Genomic DNA, 24,103 nt, shown 5'->3' on the forward strand with positions numbered 1-24,103 from the left:
TACATGTTTGTTTAAAAGCATGATGACGCTAAGTAGTGCTAAACGAGCTGAGCGTGTGGGTTAAGCAGCCGGCTGAGGTCTAGAAGCAAACCTAGATCTGGTTTCTGGGGTCGTGTAGAGGAAATGGGAGGAGAGACGCAGGTCAGTTCTCTCTGCACCGCCGTGAGAAAGCTGTCTGGTAGCACGTCACTTAAAGTTTAGTGTCCATCAAAATGCTCGTCATTATTGTTAGAGGTATAAGTTCACTTCCAGAATGTCATCCAAGATGTTCATGACTTTTTTTCTTCAGTTGAAAAGAAATTAAGGTTTTTGAGGAAAATATTTCAGAATTTTTCCTTAAATAGTGGACTTCAATGGGAGTCAATGGATTGAAGGTCCAAACTGCAGTTTCAATGCAGCTTCAAAGGGCTCTACACGATCCCAGCTGAGAAATAAGGGTCTTATCTAGGAAAACGATTAGTCATTTTCTAAAAACAAGTTATATATTTATTTATATACTTTCTAACCACAAATGCTCATCTTGGACTAGCCCTTAAAACCGGAAAATGTGAAAGTCTAAATATGTGTGGTAGATGAGTATGAGGACAGATGGAGATGTCATTTTTCCCCTCTTGCTCTCCTCCATGAATTTGAGTTGCCCAGCAACATGGAAATGTGTTTCTTTATCTGAAGAACAGTAAGAGCAGCTGCTAGCTGCTGTTAGCCACCTGACGCAGCTACACTGAGCAAAAGCTGAAAACTAGCCAAGAGAAAGTGGAGAAAAGCAGAGAACGGCAGGCCCCTGACAGAACTTTCCATCTCGTACGGTGCTGCTAATTGCTGTGCTATGGTGTGCCGTGCGCCGTGGTCTGATAAGGATCTCTGTGAAGACTGGATCAGTGAAATGTAGAGGCAATGAGAGGACTCGTATCGCTTTCCACGTCAGAAACGTTCACAGACTGCCTTAGTCTCTCCAGTGTGGCTGTATTGTGTTTTATATTACTTGTATTTTACTAATGGAGACAATAAAGCATAACAAAATGTTAATATTATGATTAAAATGAATGTCTTGGTGGGATGATTGTTTGTTTAATCAATCAATCAGTTAATTAATTAATTAATTTATTTATTTATTTTAAATGTTTTGTGAGTTTTTTTTAATATTTATTCAGATTGAAATGCTTTTTTGGTGGCTGTGAATATTGTATTATATTATATTATAATTTGAAACAAAATTCTTGGTGGACTTAGTATATTGTATTGTATTTTCTGTTTTACATTATTTTATATTGTGTTAGTTTGTGTTATCACATTACTTTTATATTTTATTAAATGAATCATTAGTCAATAGTGAATAATTAGTCGCTTAGTCACAAAAAAAATCCACAGAGAGTGGCGAAGTTACTCAGGCTGTGACGGACAAATCTTTAACGCCTGGTCTACATGGTAATATGGCTTTTTATCTGAAAGATGTATATAGTACATGCATCTTTACATGGTACAACTTTACATGGCAGCTCAATCTAATGTTAACCTAGAAAGGTGCGTTGTGCAAGTGTCTGCGGAGTGTGGAAGCTGAACATGGCGCACTTAATGTGCAATGGATGGAGACGCCAGTGCGGTCACTTGCTCTTAAAATACTCTGTCATTTTTGGTCATACAGATAAGAGTAATACATCTTTCAAATCTGTTAAGACGTTTAATTGTGTGCGCTTAAAATAACAACGAAACGTTGCGCTTTTGTAAAATAAAGCAAACTGGATGCGCTTTCTGATGTCTCTGTCTCAGTAAACTTGAGCACGAAACTTCAAAACTTACAGACATAAAAAAACATATCTATAGAGAGTGAAATGTCTACTTTTAAATGAACCAATTCAAATAGAAAACAAATATTCTCATATTATGTAATCTGTATGATTATGTAATCTGTATGACATGCATACAGGCGCATCACTACTGTGGAGATGACGAGTCAGTGTCACCGACTTCATCTTTTAAACCGAAAACAAAGAAAGTACTAGTTTATCAATAAATTAGTAAAACGTTAATGCAGTCTTCTTACTGTTTTTCCCAGACACATTCATTATTTTTGCACATGCGCTTGAGCACTTATTAGGCTATGTAGGCAATTAAAGGCTCGTTATTATGATTTATGTGGTTTATTAATAAACGTGCACCTAACCGTCAACTAATGCTGAAAATTAACAACTACTAGTCGACCAGAAAAATCTTTAGTCGAGGGCAGCCCTAATAAATACCAATATTCTGGCTGTGATTTCTGAACTGTTCTTTTGGTAAGTGGGTGGATAAAGAGGCAGGTGTCTGGGTTCAGAGTGGGACGTTTATCTCAATGTAAAGTGGCCTCGCTGTCTTGGCCCTAATGTGAGCGTAAATCAGTTGGCAGTCTGAGAGATGGAGGCTCTGGCAAGCTCCTACCGTAGTTCACTCAAATTCAGAGCTCTTTACAGCCCAGTCTCTCTCTCCTCCTCAAACTTAGCCGTTCTTTATGATCATTAACTGCCTCTCTCCATCACTCACTGTGTGTTTGTGCTCGTGTCTCAGGCTGGCACTGAAACCGACAATGGCGCTTGGGTGTGGCAAGGGGGAGAAAGTTTGATTTGTGCTTGTGATCATGGTTATGCTTCATAGTTATCAGAATCACTTTTTATGGTGTAGTAGTGGCCAACTGAAAAAATTGAAAACTGAGAAATGAATGGATGATAAACTATGTCAGCCCTGTCTGCAGATGATGTCAGGTTGTTTTATATTAACCACCTTTCTGACTTTCTCTCTTTTCTCTCCAGCACTGCAAAGTACAATTTCCTCACATTCCTGCCTCGGTTCCTGTACTCTCAGTTCAGAAGAGCAGCAAACTCCTTTTTCCTGTTCATCGCGCTCTTGCAGGTAAGACTTCAGTGTCAGTCTTCAACCTTCCTCCCCCAGGGCAGGAATACTGATGACAAGCTGGAGAGATTAGGACTGTCAGCTCTCATGGTCGCAGATAAACATCTGTCTGCGGATTCCCTGACCCTCTGTGATCAGATACCGGGTTTCTTAAGTAGACAGGACTGATAGAAGCCCACAGTGACATCGAACTCTGGTTCAGACCAATCAATCAATCCAAGTGTGAAAACCTCAATGTTCTAGTGCATTACATTACAATGTTACAAAAGATTTCCATTTTCAATAAATTCTGTTGATTCTACAAAAATGTTGAGCAGTACAGCTGTTTTCAACATTAATAATAATAATAATAATAATAAGTTAATAATAAATAATGTTTCTTGAGCAGCATATCAGCATATTAGAGAGATTTCTGAAGGATCATGTGGGGACTTAAAGAAGTCCACTTCAAGAACAACAATTTGCAAATAATTTACTCACCCCCATGTCTTTCTTTCTGTAGTTGTAAAGAAATTGTTTTTTGAGGAAAACATTTCAGCATTTTTCCCCATATAATGGACTGCTATGGTGCTGCGATGGTCTTATCTAGTGAAATGATCGGTTATTTACATTTAAAAAAATACAATTTAAGTACTTTTTATTCTCAAACGCTCGTTTTGCTTTGCAGTCCTTGAACTCTGTGTATTCTGGCTCAAGAGAGTTAGGGTATGTCGAAAAACTCTGACTGTATTTTCTCCCTCAACTTCAAAAATCATTTCAAAATCATCCTACATCACTGCAGAAGTACTGACCCAGTTTTTGCTAAGTGAACATGCAAAAAAGATCAAACACCCTTAACAAAAAAGGTGAAACAGTGATATGGGACGATTTTGAAGTTGAGGGAGAATATAAGATGGGAGTTTTTTGACGTACCCTAACTGTCATGAGACGGAAAAAAACAGTCCAGACAGAGTAAGACAAGATGAGCTTTTGGCTTTTTAAAAGTATATAAATCGTATTATTTTTATTAAAATAATTTATCGTTTTGCTAGATAAGATCCTTCCTCCTTGGCTGCGATCGATTACAACCACATTTGGGATCGTTTGAAGCCGCATTTAAACTGCATTTTGGAAGTTCAAAATCGGGGCACCATATCAGTCCATTATATGGAGAAAAATCCTGAAATGTTTTCCTCAAAAAACATAATTTCTTTACGACCGAAGAAAGACATGAACATCTTGGATGACAAGGGGGTTGTGTACATTATCTGTAAATTTTTGTTCTGAAATTGGACTTCTCCTTTAATTGTTTTGCTCCTATGGTGTATGGTGTGCCTCAGGTTCCCAGAATTTCTGATATTCGGGCGCCTCCGATGTTCTTCTGAGCAGATTCAGTCACTCTTAACACATCTCACACCACAGGAAAATCTGATAAGGTAATCTGTAGAACCACCATGACAATCGGTAATACCTAAGATTGTCCGAAGGGGAGAAATCGGCCCAAAATCAGCCTGATTATCTTGTGGTGTGTACACAGCATGAGCAGAGCATAGCGGGAACAGATCAGTGCATCCCTACCTGATATATATCCAAAACAATCAGTATCGAAGCTTGTGAATCAGAACCATATCAAATCATGAAATTTGTGTCAAAACCCAGCCCTAGTTTTGGTTTTTACTATCTTTTGGAAAAAAAAATGCAGCCTTTGTGAGCATAAGAGGCTTCTTCCAAAACCATTTAAAAATCTTAAAGACCCCAGAACTTTTGAACAGTTGTGTGCTGTATATATTGCATTTGAAACCTAAACAGATTTTGCCTGCAGTGTTTCAGCATCTGTGTAATTACTAGACCCGGTGCTCACCAAGGGCTCCAGAGTGCTATAAACATGCTGTTCTTTTAGAGACGGAAGGTATGATGAATCCACCACCGAGCAACCCGGTGTGACCCTGTGGCTGCGCTACACATTAAATTAGCGCCTCAGTTTTAATGTAGCTCAATCGATGACCAGGGGGAAAAGAGAGATGAAGAGAAAAGCGAAACGGCGAGAAAGGAGAGTAAAACAGAGGGATTCAGGTGGCTTCGAAGCACAGCTTCTCTGTATCTTCATTACGCCGCTGTCAATGCAGCGTGACCTTGAAATGCACAGGCATGTTGTAAATGAAAACAACAGGAGGGATGGGTTTGCTGAAACAACTAGGGGGGCAAAGTGACTTTAGATGCTTTTTCATCAAAACTGCTTACTTCTGTCACATTTACAAGCTGCTTCTGGATGTGCTGTTATAATCAATGAGATTATTATCCTGACACACAGGTTCAACAATGATCGACTGCTCTGGTTTTCTATACCACTGTGGTTTGGTTGTCAGCGTACTCTCCTGTTTAAGTGAAACAACGCAGAAGGGAAAGTGTTGGCATCAGGTTAAAAGGAATCCGTTTCGGGTTTCCTATTGTATGTCTCTGCATTGTTGGCCTCTGTCTGAACCTGTCACAGCTCTGACACTTTATCTGATAGGGACACGTTCCAATGACGATCCACTTCTTGATATTATGCAAGCCCTGTGAGTTTTGCCAGATTAAGGAGAGAAATTGTAGAAGTTTAATCAAGTTCTAGTGGCGTGAATTATATATAAGCTTGAGGGCCCTTTCCTGACTGCGTGACCGGCACCTAACCAGCCCGGACCAGTTTGGAAATTTATGCTAGTCTAAGCTGATCTCTTCAGCAGGGTAGACAGATATGTCAGTTGGCGACTTCTAAACATTTATCAGAGTCGCTGCTGCTGACTTTCTGATGGTTATTGCTATTCCCTTAGGTTGCTTGCTTGACCTCCTGGTGATAAATACTAACACCACTAGGGACGTAGACCCTCAGGCTGTGTTATGATTGCTGGGAAACAAAATGAGAGCTGTTTATCAACCCCCTTGAGTGCTTTCCATGAGGTCAACATGAGGTTTAAATACTCGGCTGGACTTTAATTAATTTGTGTTTTGTATTCATGCCCTGTAGGTGACGAGGTTATTGTGCTGTTAGGATGTTCATGTTTAGATCTTGCCAGACTGGCGTTCATGTGCCCATTTTTATTTTATTTTTCTTCTCGACAGCAAATACCTGATGTGTCACCAACAGGAAGGTGGACAACGCTGGTGCCGTTACTCTTCATCCTGGTGGTGGCAGCGGTGAAGGAGGTTATAGAAGACCTGGTGAGAGCTTTCAAACATATTTGTGATTTGTTACAGTAGCTTACTCACCCCCAAGTCATCCAACATGTTCATGTCTTTAAGATGAAAAGAAATTAAAATTTTTGAAGAAAACATTCCAGGATTTTTCTCCATATAGTGGAGTTCAATGGGGATCAACGGGTTGAAGGTCCAAACTGCAATATTTCAATGCCGCTTCAAACGGCTCTACACCGAGGAATCCCAGCTGAGGAATAAGGGTCCTATCTAGCAAAACGAATGGCCATTTTCTAAGAAAATATTAAAATTGATATACTTTTTAACCACAGATGCTTGTCTTGCACTAGCTCGACTTCACACATTATGTAGTCACATTGGAAAGGTCATTAATAACATAGGAGGAAGTTAGGGCCCTATAATTTCTGCGATCACCGAATCCAGTCATGAAAATAGAATTTACTGTATAACTGTATATATGTTGCGGAATTTGTCAAACTTTGAAAGAATTCATCAAAAGTAGGTCATTACACCTAAATTAAATCATGATATGGACAAGTATCTGTGAATATTAAGCTGCAAAACCGCCATTTAAATATGAATCTGGCATGTTCTGCCTCTGTATGAATGAATGGTGCAGACGCACGGCTTCGTTACTACACACATACTGAAGTGCGTATGACGCTCGTGATGATTTCAGCATCTGTCATTTCATTAAATGAGGACATAAATACAAGAGCAACATCTCTAGAATTGCTCTTCACTTCATGAGCATTCATGAGTCACTTCATGAGCATTTTACAGTTTCATTTGTCTAACACTAGCATCATATCATACACTGTACACACAGAAATTTAAAGGTATTCACGGCAACCAGTCAAAATAAAATTTCGGTTTAACTTGAAGGCGTTATGCCAGAAATATATTACTAATCACTGATATATTGTTATGTATAATGTACATACTACTACTACTACTACTACTAAAATTATTAAAATTTTATTTTTGAAAGATAACAATCACAATATTTTTTTTCCATCTTTTAATTTTAATAGTAAATCACCTTTGTTTGCCAAAAAATGAAGTTTGTTTAATTTTCAATAATTAAAACATAATTGAAATAATGTTTTATGCATTCATTTCATAACCAGAAAAATTTTAATACACAACACAGAACAATACAACACAGTATTTCTAAGGAAAAAAACATTTTTATGCATTCAAATAATTAGACATGCTAAAACATAGAATTTGGTAATAATAAAACATAGTGAGGAAAAAATAAAACTTTTTATAGGGTCATAAACATGTAAACTGATAAACTGATGTGAAATTGTATGACTTTCATGATTTTAACTAATTAGACCTGCTTTTTGATGAATAAAATGTCATTTAACCATTAAAGAGGAGTCCAGAAAAATTAAAATGAAAAAAATGGAATTTGAAAAAAAAAAAAAAAAAAAAAAAAACACGGAATTTGGGGAAAAATAAAATGGATTTCATTAGGCCCTAGCGGAAGTACCGACCCATTGTTTACAAAGCAAACGTGCAATGAAAGGCAAATGCCCTTTACAATAAAATGTAAAACAATAGGGGACTATTTTGAAGTTGGAGGAGAAAATGAGATGGAGTTTTTCACCCTACCCTGCCTATTTGAATCGGAGTACACAGATGAAGAACTAACTATGCGTGACCTTTTAGACGTGATTACGTATCACGGATGTGCATCGCAGAGCTAGTGCAAGATGAGCATTTGTGGTTAAAAAGCATATAAATGTATACTTAGTTTTTTTAGAAAATGATCGTTTTGCTAGATAAGACCCTTATTCCTTGGCTGAGGTTGTGTAGAGCCCTTTGAAGCTGCATTGAAACTGCAATTTGGACTTTCAGCCTGTTGATCCCCATTGAAGTCTACTACATGAAGAAAAATCCTGAAATGTTTTCCTTAATTTCTTTTCGACTTCTTTCAAACATCTTGGTTGACATGGAGGAGTCAATGCAATCTGGAAGCAAACTTCTCCTTTGAGTAAAAGCATGAGGACTTTGTACAGATCATTTACCTTTTTCAGTTTATCTAAATCATTTTTTTTATCCTTGGCAGTTGGGATGATTTTTAATGAGTGATTAATGAGAGAGAACTCTGCTCTTCTTAGTATCTGGAGTGCAGTTATGCTTGCTGCAGGTTTTATTCTCTCTTGCCCTTCACAGCTGTTATATTATCTGAGTCAGTTTTTAGACTGTGTTCACATTTACCTCTTTTACTCTCCCTGATAATTCAATCTCACTCTCTGGTGATCACGTACACGGCACAATGCATTTCACTCCCATTACCTAACACTTCTTTCCTGACCTGAGCTATCGTCTTATTTGCCATGTAAATTAATTCCAAGACCTTTTACATAGAAATTTACATAGAGGAGTGAACACTGAGATAAAATCACCAACACAAGTGGATCCACCATAATGCTGTGGCCCTGAAATTAGAGCCTGCTCTCCTGGCTCCCTCTGGACAGCCATCCGATCACATCGGAGCTAGATGCTGTGGTCAGAATGACCGACTCAGCACTTTATATGGGTTTTTGATGTGTTATTCAGGTCTGAGAGGTTAAGAAAAGCTCTGGACGTGAAGGTCATATGGTAAAATCACCTCTCTACTGTCATGTACCACTCTGCTGTGAGAGAAGGTCACATGAACTTTCTTTTCCCTTCAAGTAAAAACAAACTCTAATTTTAGAGGCGTCCCATAAGGCTGAGAGAAAGACTTCTCTTGTTACTTGTGTGCTAGCTTTTCTTTGTTAGACTTTGGTGGTTTGGTTTTGTATTTAAAGAAATGGTTCAACAGAAAAGTAACTTCGTATTTACACGTTTATTCGTTTTGTTCTAAACCTGAATGACTGGCTTTCTAACACAAAAGATATTTTGCTAAATGTTCACACTACTGGTTTTTCATACAGTGGATGTAGACTGTGACCATGGACTTTTCAGCGGTAGCTTTCTAAAAGCGCATCACAGTCTCAAGATATGTGAATCACTGGTGTTTTTTTTTTTTGAGACGTCAAGTTTAAGGAGCTGTTTTAAAAAACAAACAAACAAAAGAACAAAAAACAAAAGTAGTGTCACTGATGCTCCAGAAAGAAACACGATTCATTCAGAGTCGGGGGGTGAAAACTTATGCAATTTGAAGATCAGAGTAAATTTAATCTATTTTGTCTTCTGGGAAACATGTAACTATCTTCTATAGCCTCTGAAGGGCAGTACTAAATGGGGAAAAAAAAGTAAATTTAGGCAAAATAAGACTAATGTACACATCTTTATTCTGTTGAAAAGTTTTCACCCCCTGGCTCTTAATGCATGGTTTTTCTTTCTGAAGCATCAGCGAGTGATTTAACCTTCTGTAATAGGTGCATATGAGTCCCTCAGTTTGAAAAGATGGATCTCAAAGTCATACGGTCATTGTTGGAAAGAGTTCAAATATACAAAAATGCTGGAAAACCAAAGAAATTGTGGGACATGAAGGATTTTTCTAGAAAACAGCGGAAGTTTAATGGTTCAGGACAAATAAGGGACTCATGAACTAAACAAAAAAAACACAGCTGTGAATCATTCAGGTCTAAAAGTATTAATTTAGTTTTAAAAAATCTTTCTGACATCGAACTTTTGAACTGTTGTGTAGTTTAGAATCACACTTTTTGTTTGGTGCTTTCTTACTGTGACTTCATATCCGAATTTCAAAAGAAGCCAGCAGGCTCAGTATAATCCATAACTCGTCATAATCCGGCATCTCTAACAAAAACCGAGTCTAACAAAGAGGTGACGCGCCAGTGCTCTCCACACAGTGGCCTGCTTATCAGCTGCACCCCACTGTACTCCACTAATCCATCTGGGATTTGGTGCTGCATCTTACCACAAACCCAAACCACGGTCTCCTCTTCCCTTCGGGGCCTTCTTGTACTGTTAAATATCCTCCTTCCTCTTGCTGCCATGTTCACTGCAGACAAGCCATCAGTTAGATTAGATGCGTAATCAAATCATCACTTCCCTCCGCAGAGCCTGATCTCTGCTCCATGTTGAGCTGAAGGGAAAAAGCAAAGGAAATGGAAACAAGAGCAAGGAGAGAGTGAGGAGAAAGAGAAGGAATGAGTTACTCAACACTGCACCAGAGCTGATTTGGATGATAAATGGGATCTGGGACCGGTCTAACTTTTTCTTTCTCCTGCATAGGTCATGTGACATGGGCCGCTCAATAAGATCTCAAGTAATATGAGTGTGGCTGTTTGTCATTTATTGTTAGTTTAATATAATATCAGTTTGAGAGAGATGGGGAGGAGGGAAAGGAAAATGTAGAAAGGTTGGAGAGATGATCTTCATTCAATGGTAGCCTGTGTTTTTTTTTTTGTTTTTTTTTAAATTGTCAACACAAATTCCATCTCAGTAGACAGTAGCAATATTACGCTAAAGAAGTGTTTCGTTAAAGAGGGCTTGAAAGCAAATGATTGGGTTCATTTTACAGATATAATCTGCATTTATACTTCAAATGTTTGGGATCAGTAACATTTTTTTTGTTTTTTTTTAAAGAAGTCTTTTGCTTATCAAAGTTGCATTCATTTGATCAAAAATACTGAAAAAAGCAGTAATATTATTGCAATTTAAAATAACAGTTTTCTGTCTGAATATACTTTCAAATATAATTTATTTCTGTGATGAAAAGCTTAATTTTCATCATCATTACTCCAGTCTTCAGTGTCGCATGATCCTTCGGAAATTCTAATATGCTGTTTTGTTTTGTTTTTTTTTAATTGATGTTGAAAACGGTTGTATTGCTTAATATTTTTTTTGGAAACTGTGGAAAATCATTTTTTTCAGGATTCTTTGAATAAAAAGTCAAAAGAACAGCAAAAGTCTTTACTAACACATTTTATCAATTTAACACATCCTTGCTTAATAAAAAAAAAATCCTTTCAAAAAAAGAAAGAAAAAATATACTGACCCCAAACTTTTGAATGGTAGCATATGTAGTATTTTTATTTTAAATAAATGTTCTTTTATTCATCGAAGAATCCTGAAAAAAAGTATCACATTTTCCAAAAAAAAAAAAAAAGTAAATAAGCAGCACATCTGTTTTCAACACTGATAATAAATCAGCATTTTAGAAGGATTTCTGAAAGATCATGTTACACTGAAGTCTAGAGTAATGATGCAGCTTTGCATCACAGGAATAAATTGTATTTTAAAGTAAATTAAAATAGAAAACCACTATTTTATCTTGCAATAATATTTCACAATATTATTGTTTTTTTTCTGTGTTGTTGATCTAATAAATGCATAAATTAGCTTCTTTAAAAAAAACATTAAAAATCTTATTGATCCCAAATTTTTGAACGGCAGTGTATGTAACTAGTGTCTGTGGCACTTTAAGCATAGTACAAGTTATTCAAGTTTCTCTCATGTTGTCTTCTGAATGTCCATAGTGCCTAACAGCATGTAAACCAGTCGTCCTGACACAAACATACGTGACATTGGACACATTTTACCACTATTAACTGGGAGAATAATTAGGCAATTAGAGAGCTCTGAAGGCAAGAGTTTAGATGTATGTAGCTCTTTTAGAGGCTAATCAGTGCTGTCAGATCACTCTCGCTCATTCGCTCTCTGAGATAGAAAAGCTCAAAGTGGTTCTCGATTAGAGCAGATCAAACAGCTCTTGTAATCTGGGACAGAAAAGAGTGCTTCAATAGACACACATCTCTCTTCTCGATAATCAAAGTATTTTTGATCACTAAACATGTAAAGCATGTCTCTGTAAAGAGTTTTTTGAGGTTTTAGTTTTTTTCTAATGGCTTTGTGTTGAATGCTTGCTGTATTTATATGTCTGTAACAGGGTCAGAAGTTAACTTGTTCCATTAAGGGGCGATATTTGCCCCCTGAAATTAATTACCAGGGGCATTTTTTTAAATTAATTTTTTTATTTTTATTTGTGAGGGCAATTTTTATAGTGACCTTATTATTATAAAAAATGCTATGTTGCTTATGATGAGGGAATTTGTGAGCATGTGTACTCAATATAGCTCTGGTGTTTTTAGCTCTGACTAATCAAAGCGTCTCTGAGAACAGAAACGCGTTTGATTGGTTACAAGCATAATGGCTGCACAAAACGGAGTGAACTTTTTTTCATTCGTTTTCACATTTCATTTTAATCATGACAGCCGTAATACATTGTTTAACTGTGCTAGGGCATTTTCTGCCCCTTTGTCTTGAATTTATGTTCCATTTTTGTTCATTTTGGTGGCATTTTTGCCACAAGCCACATTAATTTCCAACCCTGGTCTGTAAAAATTAAGTGTGCATATGAGTGCCAATATTCTTTTAAAGTGCGTATCTAGAAGAAAAAGGTGAAATGTTTTAAGTGAAGTCCATCCATCTTAAACTTTTTAAAGCTTTGATTTGGCTAATTTGATCACTTTTTTTTTTTTTTTTTTCCAGAAACGTCACAATGCTGACAGTGTTGTCAACAAGAAAGAGACACAAGGTAAGACTTTTGTTTGCTAACTGTTTGTCTGATTAGAGCAGTTTTCTTCCCTGATTTGGAGTATCTCCTGCTGAAACTAAGTTGAGGTGGAGCGTAATTGACTCATGACGTTCTTTTAAAGGGTCCACTTCCAGAACAAAAATTGACAGATAATGTACTCACTCCTTGTCATCCAAGATGTTCATGTGTTTGTTTCTGAAGAAAAAAAGACATGAACATGAGTACACTATCTGTAAAATGTTGTTCTGAAGTGAACTTCTCCTTTAAAAGGCAGTAGCTCTAATTTGTCCTAAATCTATGAGCTGTGATTTGCTGGTTAGGCAATTAAAAAGCCTAATTTCTAAAAAGAAATTAGATTGGCTAAAAATTAGACACAGCCATAAGTACAGGATGAGTCAGCATTTAGTAATTAGTAATTTTCATTTCTTTTTCCCGCAAGATGACTTTAAATGTGTCTGTATTATAGGGTCTTATTGTGCGTTAATGATCTTTTCTTCACATACATTCCTGTTACAGTGATCTTTCTTTCTTTCTCTCTCTTGTAGTATTGAGGAACGGCGCTTGGGAGATTGTACACTGGGAGAAGGTACTGCAGCAGATGGTGTTTCTCATACCAATTGCCTTCCCAGCATGAAAATAAGTTGACATGCTACACTCAGACTTAGAAACAGTGAGAAATGAGTATGCATATACAGATGCCCACTAGTGAAAACCAGAGCAGGTTTGGGTTGAAAACAGACACTTTGGTGTTTTCTGAAGAGGGTGCTTCCCTCTCTGCTCTTTTTCTTTTGTTGATTCTCAGCTCTCTCCTTTAGGTCAAGATGAAGGAGTAGACTCTAACCAGGCTGCGGCTTACGTGCGGTCTCCATAGAGATCTTAATGCAGCCAGACACGGAGCAGCTTTTCAGAGTGTTAATAGAGAGTAGAGCTAATTACCCTGACAGAAACACACAGTCCATAATTATAAGGTGAAAGCAAAAGGAAATGGCTGGAGATATAATTACCTTGCGACTGGGCATTCATTACTGTTTGCTATATTAGTGCACATCTGCGAGAGTGCATTAACTCGTGCCCTGCTGACCTCCCCATGGCACAGAATAGGGTGTGATGTCAACTATGACTGCTTACAGTTGTTCCCTATTTTCTCAAACTTAATTCTGCTTAAGTGCTGCTGGGTTGGACAGTGGAGTACTATATGATTCTGCTATAGCTCTCATTTAATCTAGTTTTATTTTTATTGTCATCTCATCAATATTCAAATAGTTTTGTGGAGCCAGGCTTCTTGTCACCCATCCTTGTATTAAGCCACTGTGTCTGTGACACACTTTGAATTACAATGCACAGTATGAATAATGTATTTTTAATATACTTATAAATCGTATATCAACTCATGCATATTTAAGTAGCGCTCCACTTTGATTCAGAGAAGCAGCTATGAAGCAGCATCCCCCACTTCTACGGGCTAATAAGATGATTAAAAATGCAAATCCAAAACGGTAAATTGTTTATTTGTGAAGAATACTTTTGATTAAATGGCTTCATTTTAAATGCAAGTCTCAGATGATGGCTTATGTTTGGATCCAAGTACCTCCTAAATGAAATAAGTGAAATGCTGTTTCTTCCCAGTGTTGGCTTTAGTCATGTGTTATTTCTCCACTCTCGCAAGTGGCTGCTATAAAGTTTATGAATTGATAACTAGTTTGTGTTTTTACAGGTTGTGGTTGGAGACATAGTTAAAGTTAATGGCAAAGATTTCGTACCAGCAGATGCTATACTGCTGTCGTCCAGGTAGACGAGTCTACGCCATCAGAAAGGAACTTGTCCATCCTTATGCCCCTGTCTCACACCCAAAGGAAGTGATGATTAACTGGCTAATAACAAATAACCCTGGGAAGGGCACTGAAATTACAAATGGCATCAGTTGGTGGTTATAATAAAATAAACATCATTTGTAATCCACAAAGGATGAAGAGTTAAGTTTCAAATTCATCCAAAATTGAAAATTCTGCCACTGTTTACTTGCCCCAAAAGTTACAGGTGAATAAATGGCAGACTTTTCATTTTTAGGTGAGTTGCTCTTTAATTAAATGAGTGAAAAGTCAAAATCAACACTTCCTTTAGCGGATGTTTGCTTATTAATTAATACTGACCTGATGAAGTTGTGTTCAGCATTGTCCTCTTCACTGTCAAAATCCATTTGCTAGCCAGGCCTTAAGTTGTCCCAAATTTTAAATATTTATATCAGTCACAGATAACAGTATTATGGTTTTCTCCCACTTTATTGGTGGTTTAGACTGGCTTGGTTGGGTTTTGAGCAGTGCACATTGTGTTTTTTTCCTCTGTGAAGATTAAACGTTTGTGTTTGTGTTTGTGTCTCTCTTCCCTTGTCTTGTTGTGTGTGCTCTTCCTCCTCTGCCCATCTTATGTCCTTTCCCTCCTCTCATGTCCACCTTTCACCCTCCCCTCCCACCTCATGTGACGAACAACCTTCTCCCGACTTCACTCGCGTCATTCCCCTTGCGCCGGGGCTGCTGGGTAAATTAAGGTGTCGGTAGGGGAGGTAGTCCGAGCAGCCAATGGAGATCACCTCCCAGCCGACCTCATCATTCTGTCGTCCAGGTCAGGAACAGCTCCGGTTTGCATGCGGGCTGGGTGGGAAGGGGGCAGGGGGTGCACAGGTGGAGAGAATCTGTTACCTTAATTTCGCTCTCTCCATTTTTTTTTTTTTCCTTAATGTTTTGGCCTGGTGCTTTCTGTGTTATCAGCTTTTATTGCTGTTCTTGGTTATGCCATTTTTTTAAGCTATGATCCGATTGATATTGGGTATTGCTGGGTGATATATCAGGTTTTTTGCATGTATTCAAAAATTAAAATTATTATAGCATTAATGGTAGATTATAACATATACACAGTTGCAGTCAAAATTATTCAACCCCTCAGAGACAGCAGTACTTTATAAATACAAGCTTTTCTGAAGATCCAGGACTTTATAGAAAATGCATCTACATCAGTTTACTGGCATATTAAAAGTGATCATGTAAAGTGGTTATGTTTTTGAGTTATAGGATTTAAAAACACAGCTATGTCATAATTATTCAACCCCTGTTCTGCATTGCTGTTTTAAAGTCACTTATTTTTATGATAGGAAACTAAATTGTCTTAAAACACAATTAAGTCTTTAGAAATTCTATCAAAAACAGAATTAGCTTGGGGTGTTACACATGCATACATTTTAGCCCATGTATGTGCTGAAGTTGAGTAGCAAATATGACAAAGTCAACAGAGCTCTCACAGAAGTTATAGAGAAGAAATAGTTTTATTATATTAGAAAGTCTAAGGCTACATGATTTCCAAGACATTAAAAGCTGCTAGAGACACAGCTGGCAGCCGTATTCCTTAGTTTAAAATGTGTTGTAACAGAAAACCTTTGAGGGTATTGAAAAAAAAGCACACTTATGAAATGTGAAAAACCTGCAATATACAGCCAAAGATATGCAAGATGACCCGATGAAAGGAGGAAACATTTCAGTGTATATGAAGAACACAAGAAATGTATGGCCTTCATGTTCAGGTATCATGCCGAATGCCACTCTTGACCAAGAAGAACAAAAAGGCTGACTTCAAGATGGTAAAAGTCATTTGAATAGACCTGTGGAGTTCTGGAAGAACGTTTTATGGAGTGATGTGACCAAACTGGAACCTTTTGGACCTATGGATCACCGGTATGTCTGGTGCAAAAAAAGGCAGCGTTTACAAGCAGAAGAACACCATCTACATAGTCAAACACAGGTGGATCAGTCCTGTTATGGGGTTGTTTTACTGTAGCAGAAAGTGGAAATCATGACAGTATGAATGATTTCATGGATTTTTTTGAAGTATCAGGCCATTTTGGCAAGAATTGTGATGCCTTTGCAAAGACTGAAGCTTATGAAGCTGAGTTTCCTGCAGGACAGTCATCCCAAAACTTAACCTCCAAATCTACTTATGCTTGGTTCAGGGATCAGTCAAAGAATGTTCTTGAGTGGTCTGTAAGTCACCAGATTTAATTCTCAATGAAAATATTTGGTTGAATTTAAAGTAAACAGTGGCTAAGTGAAAACCAAAGATAATCAGAGATCTGAAAGCTTTTTCAGACAATGAATGGGCCAAGATTGCAGTAGAGAGGTGACGGAAGCTTCTAAGCACGTCCAGCGTTTATTGGTGGTTTTAAAGAAAAAAAAGAGTCTGCGCTAAATTTGACTTTTGGGGGTTGAATAATTTTGAACACAAATGTTTAGTCAATTTGATTTTTTCCATTATTCATCAACTTACGTTCTCAGAATTATTCAAATGTGTATTAATAAACTTACTTCAAAAGTGTACTGATACCTTCGTTCTATTTAGACAAAACTGCAGAAAGTTCTGTTGTTTTAACAAAATAAAATTTTGTTCTCTGCAGCAGAATGTCTTGCAGATCAAGGGGGTTGAATAATTTTGATTGCAACTGTAGGTGTATTTTTTAAGCAAAATTTAGCATATTTTGGGAATGCACTAGTATAGTATAAATATATTGGCTACAATTACCTACATATGTAATTACTAAAATATTTCAATGCAAGAAAAATTAAGCTTTTGAAATTAATCGTAATTTACCAATTCTTATACTTTTTTTGCTATTGAAGTTTAAAGTGGATAGTTCACCCAAAAATGAAAATTCTGTCTTTAATTACTCATTTTCATGTCCTTCCAAAGCTGCGAGACCTTCGTTCATCTTCGAGACACAAATTAAGATATTTCCGTGTCATGGTACTCTCATAACGCGACAGAGACTGAAATGGAAGAGAAGAAAATGCTGAATAAAATCATTAAAGTCACACAAAAAGTAGCATCATAAAATTAAAGTTGTATTATTGATATGACATGGACTATTTTATCGAAGTCCTTACTAAATTTTTGGACATTGAACGTGGTGATTAAGTTATGCAGGGTCAGAAAGCTTTCGGATTTCATTAAAAATATCTCGATTTGTGTTTTGAAGATGAACAAAGGTCTTACAAGTTTGGACAGAAATGAGGGTGAGTAATGACTCGTTTTTGTTTTTGGGTGAACTATCCCTTTAAATCAGTGATGCAGTTAAAACGTATTATAAATTATAAAGGCTCAAATAGCGAGAGAAAATTAATTTTCCAGTAACTTAATGTCTAAGTAAAAAGTGCATTAAAATTGTTTTATTTACAGTGGTGTTTTATTTTATATTACCAGCAAAATGATCCTAAATATAGCTTTTATATTTAATATTCTGCTCAGCCACATTATGTGTCTAATAATTCTATAATGAAAGGGACTATTTATATATCACAACTCTGTAAATGCAGATACCTCCCATGCATCATTGTTGGATGACTCTTTTGTCGTGAGATTCTTAAATTCAAACAACAAAAATGGGCTGACTGGAGACAAATTTCTCAGAGGACAATTCTGTTTAACTCCCAGCAGAAAATAGTGATAAAGCCGTTTCCATAGCCGTAGAGACGTGTATTACAGACCTCTGCTTTGTGCCGAAGATGCTTCAGCATGTGCACGCAGGAAAAACAAAGCGCTTCTCTAACACAGCTGGAGAAAAGGCCTATTGAGTGACTGTAAATGTCACAGCTGTTGGCACAATGCATGGCTTCAGCAGGAGCTCAGACTCTGATGTGACACTCTGCATGCGGTCACATCACCACAATGTACCGTATTGTGATGAACCTTTATAGTAAATCACATTGTTTGTATACTGAATCTTCACTTCAAGATAAACATGATGTTTTAGAGTATTGACATCCATTTTTGTTTAATGTGGTCTACAAAGCAGAGCGTAGTTTTCTGATAACATACTTTTTTTGATTTCTCACTTTTTAAGTATGAGGACCGTCTTTTTGTGCAAGTCTGCTATCATTTATTAAAGGAGAGACGTGTAACAGCTTTGGCCTGTGTACTTGCTATCCTGCTTTTGCTCTTCTCAGTATTAACACTGAATGTTCATTTGTCTGGTGTGCTGCATCTTTCCTTTGTTGCATGTGGAGGATGTCACTAAAAATAAAAACAGCAGAATGCATGGCCATAAACAAAGATGCGTCGAGTGAAAGTTTTCTAATGGCTGAGTACAAGATGAAGGATTTAAGGGAGTCCCATTAGAGCAATATGTTTTCATTTTTAGTCCAAGTACTAAAAAGCCTTTTGCAGTTTGGGTAAAATATGCTACCCATTGGACTTTCCTTACTGAAATAAATAAATAATTGTACCAGCTCTGAAAAACAAGGCATCTTTGATTATGGGGCTTCATTTAGCTGTGTGGTTTTGATTTGATTGTAAACAAACTTTCTTTAGTTATTATTGATTATATATTAAACTTGAAATAGTTACATGCTTTTGACCAATGCCTTTTAGTTGTTTGTGATATTTTGGATATTTTATTAAAGTAGCTAGGCTGTGCTAATTTCTTTTAAGATCAAAATTTGGGGTCGGTAGTTTCTTTTTTTTTTTTTTTTTTTTTTTTGACTTCTTTTTGAAAGACGTCCCTTGTGCTCTCCAAGGCTGATCAAAAATATAGTCCAAATCGATTTAAATTAAATTATTTTTTAAATATATATTTCAGTATATATTTCAAAATTAAATTTATGCCTGTGATGGCAAAGCTGAATTTTCAGCAGGCATTACTGTAGTCTTTATTGTCACATGATCTTTCAGAAATCATTCTAATTTGCTGCTCAAAAAAACATTTATCAAAGTTGAAAACAGTTGTGCTGCTTGATAATTTTGTGGAAACCTTGATATTTTTTCATTCTTCGTCGAATAGAAAGCTCAAAAGAATAGCTTTTATTTCTTTAGTGTCACTTTTGACCAATATAATACATCCTTGCAAAAAAAACTTACTGACCCTAAACTTTTGAACAGTGTAAGTTAATATTGATGTATTTCTTATAGATTTCAGTAAACTGTAAAGTTTTCTACTAGTGGAGCCACATATCTTCATGATGTATTAAAACATATTTTTTTCATAATGGTGCTGTTTATTATAGTGAACCTCAAGGAATGTGCTACATTGAGACTTCAAATCTAGATGGAGAAACAAATCTCAAGATCAGACAGGTGATTTTTGCTTTTTTTTTTTTTTTTCTCTCCCATATCATAACTCTCAATTTAATACTCAGTGAGTTTAATTAACTGGTGTTTTTTTGTTATACTCAGGGTTTGCAGATCACTACGGACATCAAGGATATTGACAGTCTAATGCGTCTCTCTGGACGGATGGAGTGTGAGAGTCCCAACAGACACCTGTATGAGTTTGTGGGCAATATTCGACTGGATGGACATAGGTATGAGAATATCAGCAGGGGGGGGACTGTGAGTGATAAAATGTAAAGGTGCAAAAAAGCAGAAGCAATGACTTCAGGCTGACTTCAGCGTTGTATTTCATTAGTCTGAAATACTGATGAGCGTGAGACAAGTTAATTTCAGCAGGAAGGATTCGATTGAAGCTGAAGAATGGAAATGACTCACTGATACTTTAAGGCAGGTTTAATAGCATATTGATGTTTGGAAAGGAACAAATCCATACTGTATGAAATATAAAATTTGTTGTGTGTTCATTATATCTCCTGCTCCTAAATTCTCCTGCTGTTATGCTTTATTTTTATTTGTGGGATTTACAGTTGAAGTCAAAAGTTTACATACACCTTGCAGAATCTGCAGAATGTTAATTATTTTACCAAAATAAGATGTATCATACAAAATGCATGTTATTTTTTTTTAGTTATGTTTTTATATAGTACTGACCCAAATAAGATACTTCTCATTAAAGATGTTTACATATAGAAAATAATAGCTGAATTTATAAAAATGACCCTGTTCAAAAGTTTACATACACTTGATTCTTAAAACTGTTTTACCTGAATACAAAGCTGTTTTTTTTTTTTTTTTAGTGATAGTTGTTCATGAGTCCTTTGTTTGTCCCGAACAGTTAAACTGCCCACTGCTCTTCAGAAAAATCCTTCAGGTCCCGCAAATTCTTTGGTTTTTCAGCATTTTTGTGTATTTGAACCCTTTCCAGCAACGACTGTATGATTTTGAGATCCATCTTTTCACACTGAGGTAAACTGAGGGACTCATATGCAACTATTACAGAAGCTTCAAATGCTCACTGATGCTCCAGAAGGAAAAACAATGCATTAAGAGCAGGGGGTGAAAACTTTTGAATAGCATGAATAAATACATTTTTCTTATTTTGCATAAATATCTTTTTTTTTTTTTTTTTTTTTTTTTTTTTCAGTTAGTACTGCCCTTTAGAAGCTACAGAAAATACTTACATATTTCCCAGAAGACAAAATAAGTTAAATTTACCCTGATCTTCAAATTCCAAAAGTTTTCACCCCCTGGGATGGTTAATGCATGGTTTTTCCTTCTGAAGCATCAGTGAGTGTTTGAACCTTCTGTAATAGTTGCATACGAGTCCCTCAGTTGTCCTCAGTGTGAAAAGATGAATCTCAAAATCATACATTAAACAGTCAGTAAACTTTTGAACAGGGTCGTTTTTATAAATTTCTCTTTTATGTGAAAAATCTTATTCAGGTCAGTAGTAAATAAAAAAATAACATGCATTTGGTATGATTAACATTTTGTAGATTCTGCACGATGTATGTAAACTTTTGACCTCAACTGTATTATTTAAATGCTTTATTCATTAAAATTTTTATGTTTGCTCTGTTTAGCACTGTACCACTTGGCCCTGATCAGATCTTGCTGAGAGGAGCACAACTCAGGAACACACAGTGGATCCATGGTATCGTGGTCTACACAGGACACGACACCAAACTCATGCAGGTAATTTGTCTGCTTCAATCCACTTGAGTCGTATCCGAAATTAGCTTTACTCTGAGAAAACGTAATGTTTTGTTTCCAGAACTCCACGTCTCCACCTCTGAAGCTTTCCAATGTGGAGCGCATCACCAACTTTCAGATCCTTGTGCTTTTCGGCTGTCTCCTGGCCATTTCATTAGTCTGCTCCTTCGGCCAAACCATCTGGAAGTACCAGTACGGCAATGACGCCTGGTACATGGACCTCAACTGTAAGAACCAGATCAACCTTTCTTTGTGTCATGCTAGACCGCTTGCGCGTCTATGTGTGCTTTCATTTTTTTTTTTTTATCGTCAGTAATTTTCGTCTTCCCTCTATGTAAACAAATATGCATTGCATATGTGAATATTTGTCAATAAAAAGGGAAAGGAAAACTTTTCCCTTTTAGTTCTAATATGCATAGACACATGGATGTATAAATGGTTGAATATCACAAACGCTGCTGTACTTCTTTTTTTCGTTCGTTTTGTTATCAGCTTCCTTTCTAACATTCTGTTTGGTTTGTGTTTTTTGTTTCTTTGTTGTTGTCATTTTCTTAACAGCTCCAGGTAACAACCATTTAAAACCCTTGGCCATCTGTGAATGACCCCTCCTTACTAACCCCTAACTGAAGCTCAGCTTTTGCTAAGCTACCGAAGCCACTTATATGGTTGCCCTACTTTGAGAGGGTAATTGCAGAGGACCGCACACACACCGGGAACCCAATGATAGGTTTTTCCCTTCCAGCTCTACACTGTGTAGACCCTCTTAATGCCTGATGTCAAAAACGTGCCTTCCCTTTCTTTATTTTGGTGACACGTTAAACACTTCGCAAGCTCCGGCTTTGGCCGCGTCGCTCGTGCCTAACAAACGCGCCGCGACAGTAAGCCTCGGACCCAAAGAAACACACGTGGAGAGGAGCGAGTTACCCACGGGCGCTGTCAGAGCAAGAGTTTGAAACGTGTTCCCGTGCAGAAGCAGAAGACCCTGGAGGTCAAACCGTGACATTTTCTAAATGCCCCCCTTTTTCGCTTACCCACCTCCTCTTCCTCCTCATTCAGCTGTGTTTGTTATACCGGTGCTAACAGACGAGGCAGAAAAGGCCCAGCTCTGGAGAAGATGAGCAAATCCATGCTAATAGGCTTAATGTTTGGATAGTAAAAGTACGATATTAAGAAATACAACACTGCTTTAAATTTTTAATGAGCAGCGATGAGAATGCATCTGTTGCGTGCCTTGAGCATTGCAGGTAATTGAAAAAGAGAAAAATAAACAATATTGTGCACCGACGAGAGGCGGAAATCTGTTAAATTGGCGACGGGAGGCATTTGCAAATTGATTAACGTGTCACCACCATCATTACTCTTGATTTAAATAGGAGGGGCTGTTTGTGTCCAAATCGATCGCAGCTTGTTTTATGGCCTACACGGTTCCCTTCTTGGTATGCTCTGAGAGTTCATCGAAAATGTCGTCAAACGCTGAGATGCACCGCCGTGAATGCTGGGTTCCATCTGTAGTCATTCACATCCAGCGCTGTCATTTGGAGAAGAAATAACAATGAGTGCCATGTGAGGGAACAGTGAGGTCATAAAGCAGGTATCCATCATGAAATTGATTATTCCTCTAAAGGAGGGAGACTCTGTCTTTTATGTTTGTTGTTTGCCCTCCTAGTGGAGCTGTAAGGGGAGAGGTGGCATTGATTGGTCGTTTCTATGTTTTTGGAGATCATATTTACTTTATAAAGCAAGGAGACGTTATGCTTTTCAGTCAGCGGTATAACCATACAGTATAATTAGTTTCAAGGATTCATAATAAGATGATTAGGGTTCATAATACCTGGAGGTGGCTACACTACCATTTAAACGTTTTTCTTTTTTTTTTTTTTTGTTAATAAATGAATACTTGTATTTAGAAATGATGCATTGCATTGAACGCAAGTAAAAAGACTTTCTAAAAGAATACTGAAAAAATGTATCATGTCTCCATAAAAATATACAGTTTTTTTCTTTAATCACAGGCACAGAAAAAATGTTAAAATATTAAAATGGAAACAGTTATTTTACATTAATAATGTGACACAATATTACTTTTTTTTTTTTTTACTTCACTTCATTTTATTTTGTTGTTTAATTGTATTTTATTAATTGTATTTTATTCTATTTTATTTTTTCATTTTATTTAATTTTATTTAACTTAATTTTTTTGACTTCATTTCATTTTGTTTCATGTTATTTCTTTTGTATTATTTTGTTTTTTTATTTCACTTAATTTTTTCATTGTATTGTTTTTTTTATTTAATTTTATTTCATTTGAGTTTATTTTAATTTCATTGTATTTCATTTTATTTTGTTTCATTTTATTTCATTTTATTTTTTCACTTAATTTTATTTCAATTTATCTTTTAATATCATCTTTTCTTTTCATTTTATTTCACTTAATTCAATTTAATTTAATTTTATATTTCGTTTCATTTTATTTTATTTCACTTAATTTAATTTTTATTTTATTTTATTTTATTTTTGGACCAAATAAATACAGTCTTGATGAGCATAAGACACTTCTTTCAAAAACATCAAAAAATACCATAATCGCTAAAAAAATTCTTACTGACCTGAGATTTTGGAATGGTGGTGTATCTGCTTACCATTTATTAAATTCAGTGGCAGTTGCACAAGTACAAAATTTAAAAA

At 36.4% G+C, this 24,103-nt stretch overlaps 1 protein-coding gene across 3 annotated transcripts in view; it reads left to right on the forward strand.

Annotated features, from left to right (window-relative positions):
• Window positions 1-24,103, forward strand: part of atp8a1 (ATPase phospholipid transporting 8A1) — a 177,402-nt gene that overhangs the window by 35,866 nt on the left and 117,433 nt on the right. For 2 of the 3 annotated variants that reach the window (XM_051127177.1, XM_051127178.1), the window contains exons 3-11: window positions 2,784-2,883; window positions 5,962-6,060; window positions 12,514-12,559; window positions 13,105-13,145; window positions 14,274-14,347; window positions 19,600-19,669; window positions 19,769-19,896; window positions 21,289-21,400; window positions 21,480-21,645. In XM_051127177.1, the coding sequence (XP_050983134.1) occupies window positions 2,784-2,883; window positions 5,962-6,060; window positions 12,514-12,559; window positions 13,105-13,145; window positions 14,274-14,347; window positions 19,600-19,669; window positions 19,769-19,896; window positions 21,289-21,400; window positions 21,480-21,645 (836 nt within the window). Of the gene's footprint in view, window positions 1-2,783; window positions 2,884-5,961; window positions 6,061-12,513; window positions 12,560-13,104; window positions 13,146-14,273; window positions 14,348-15,104; window positions 15,179-19,599; window positions 19,670-19,768; window positions 19,897-21,288; window positions 21,401-21,479; window positions 21,646-24,103 lie in introns of all 3 variants that reach the window. The other variant, XM_051127176.1, reaches the window with a different exon arrangement.

Source organism: Labeo rohita, chromosome 14, assembly GCF_022985175.1.
Source record: "Labeo rohita strain BAU-BD-2019 chromosome 14, IGBB_LRoh.1.0, whole genome shotgun sequence".
NCBI classification, from domain to species: domain Eukaryota; kingdom Metazoa; phylum Chordata; class Actinopteri; order Cypriniformes; family Cyprinidae; genus Labeo; species Labeo rohita.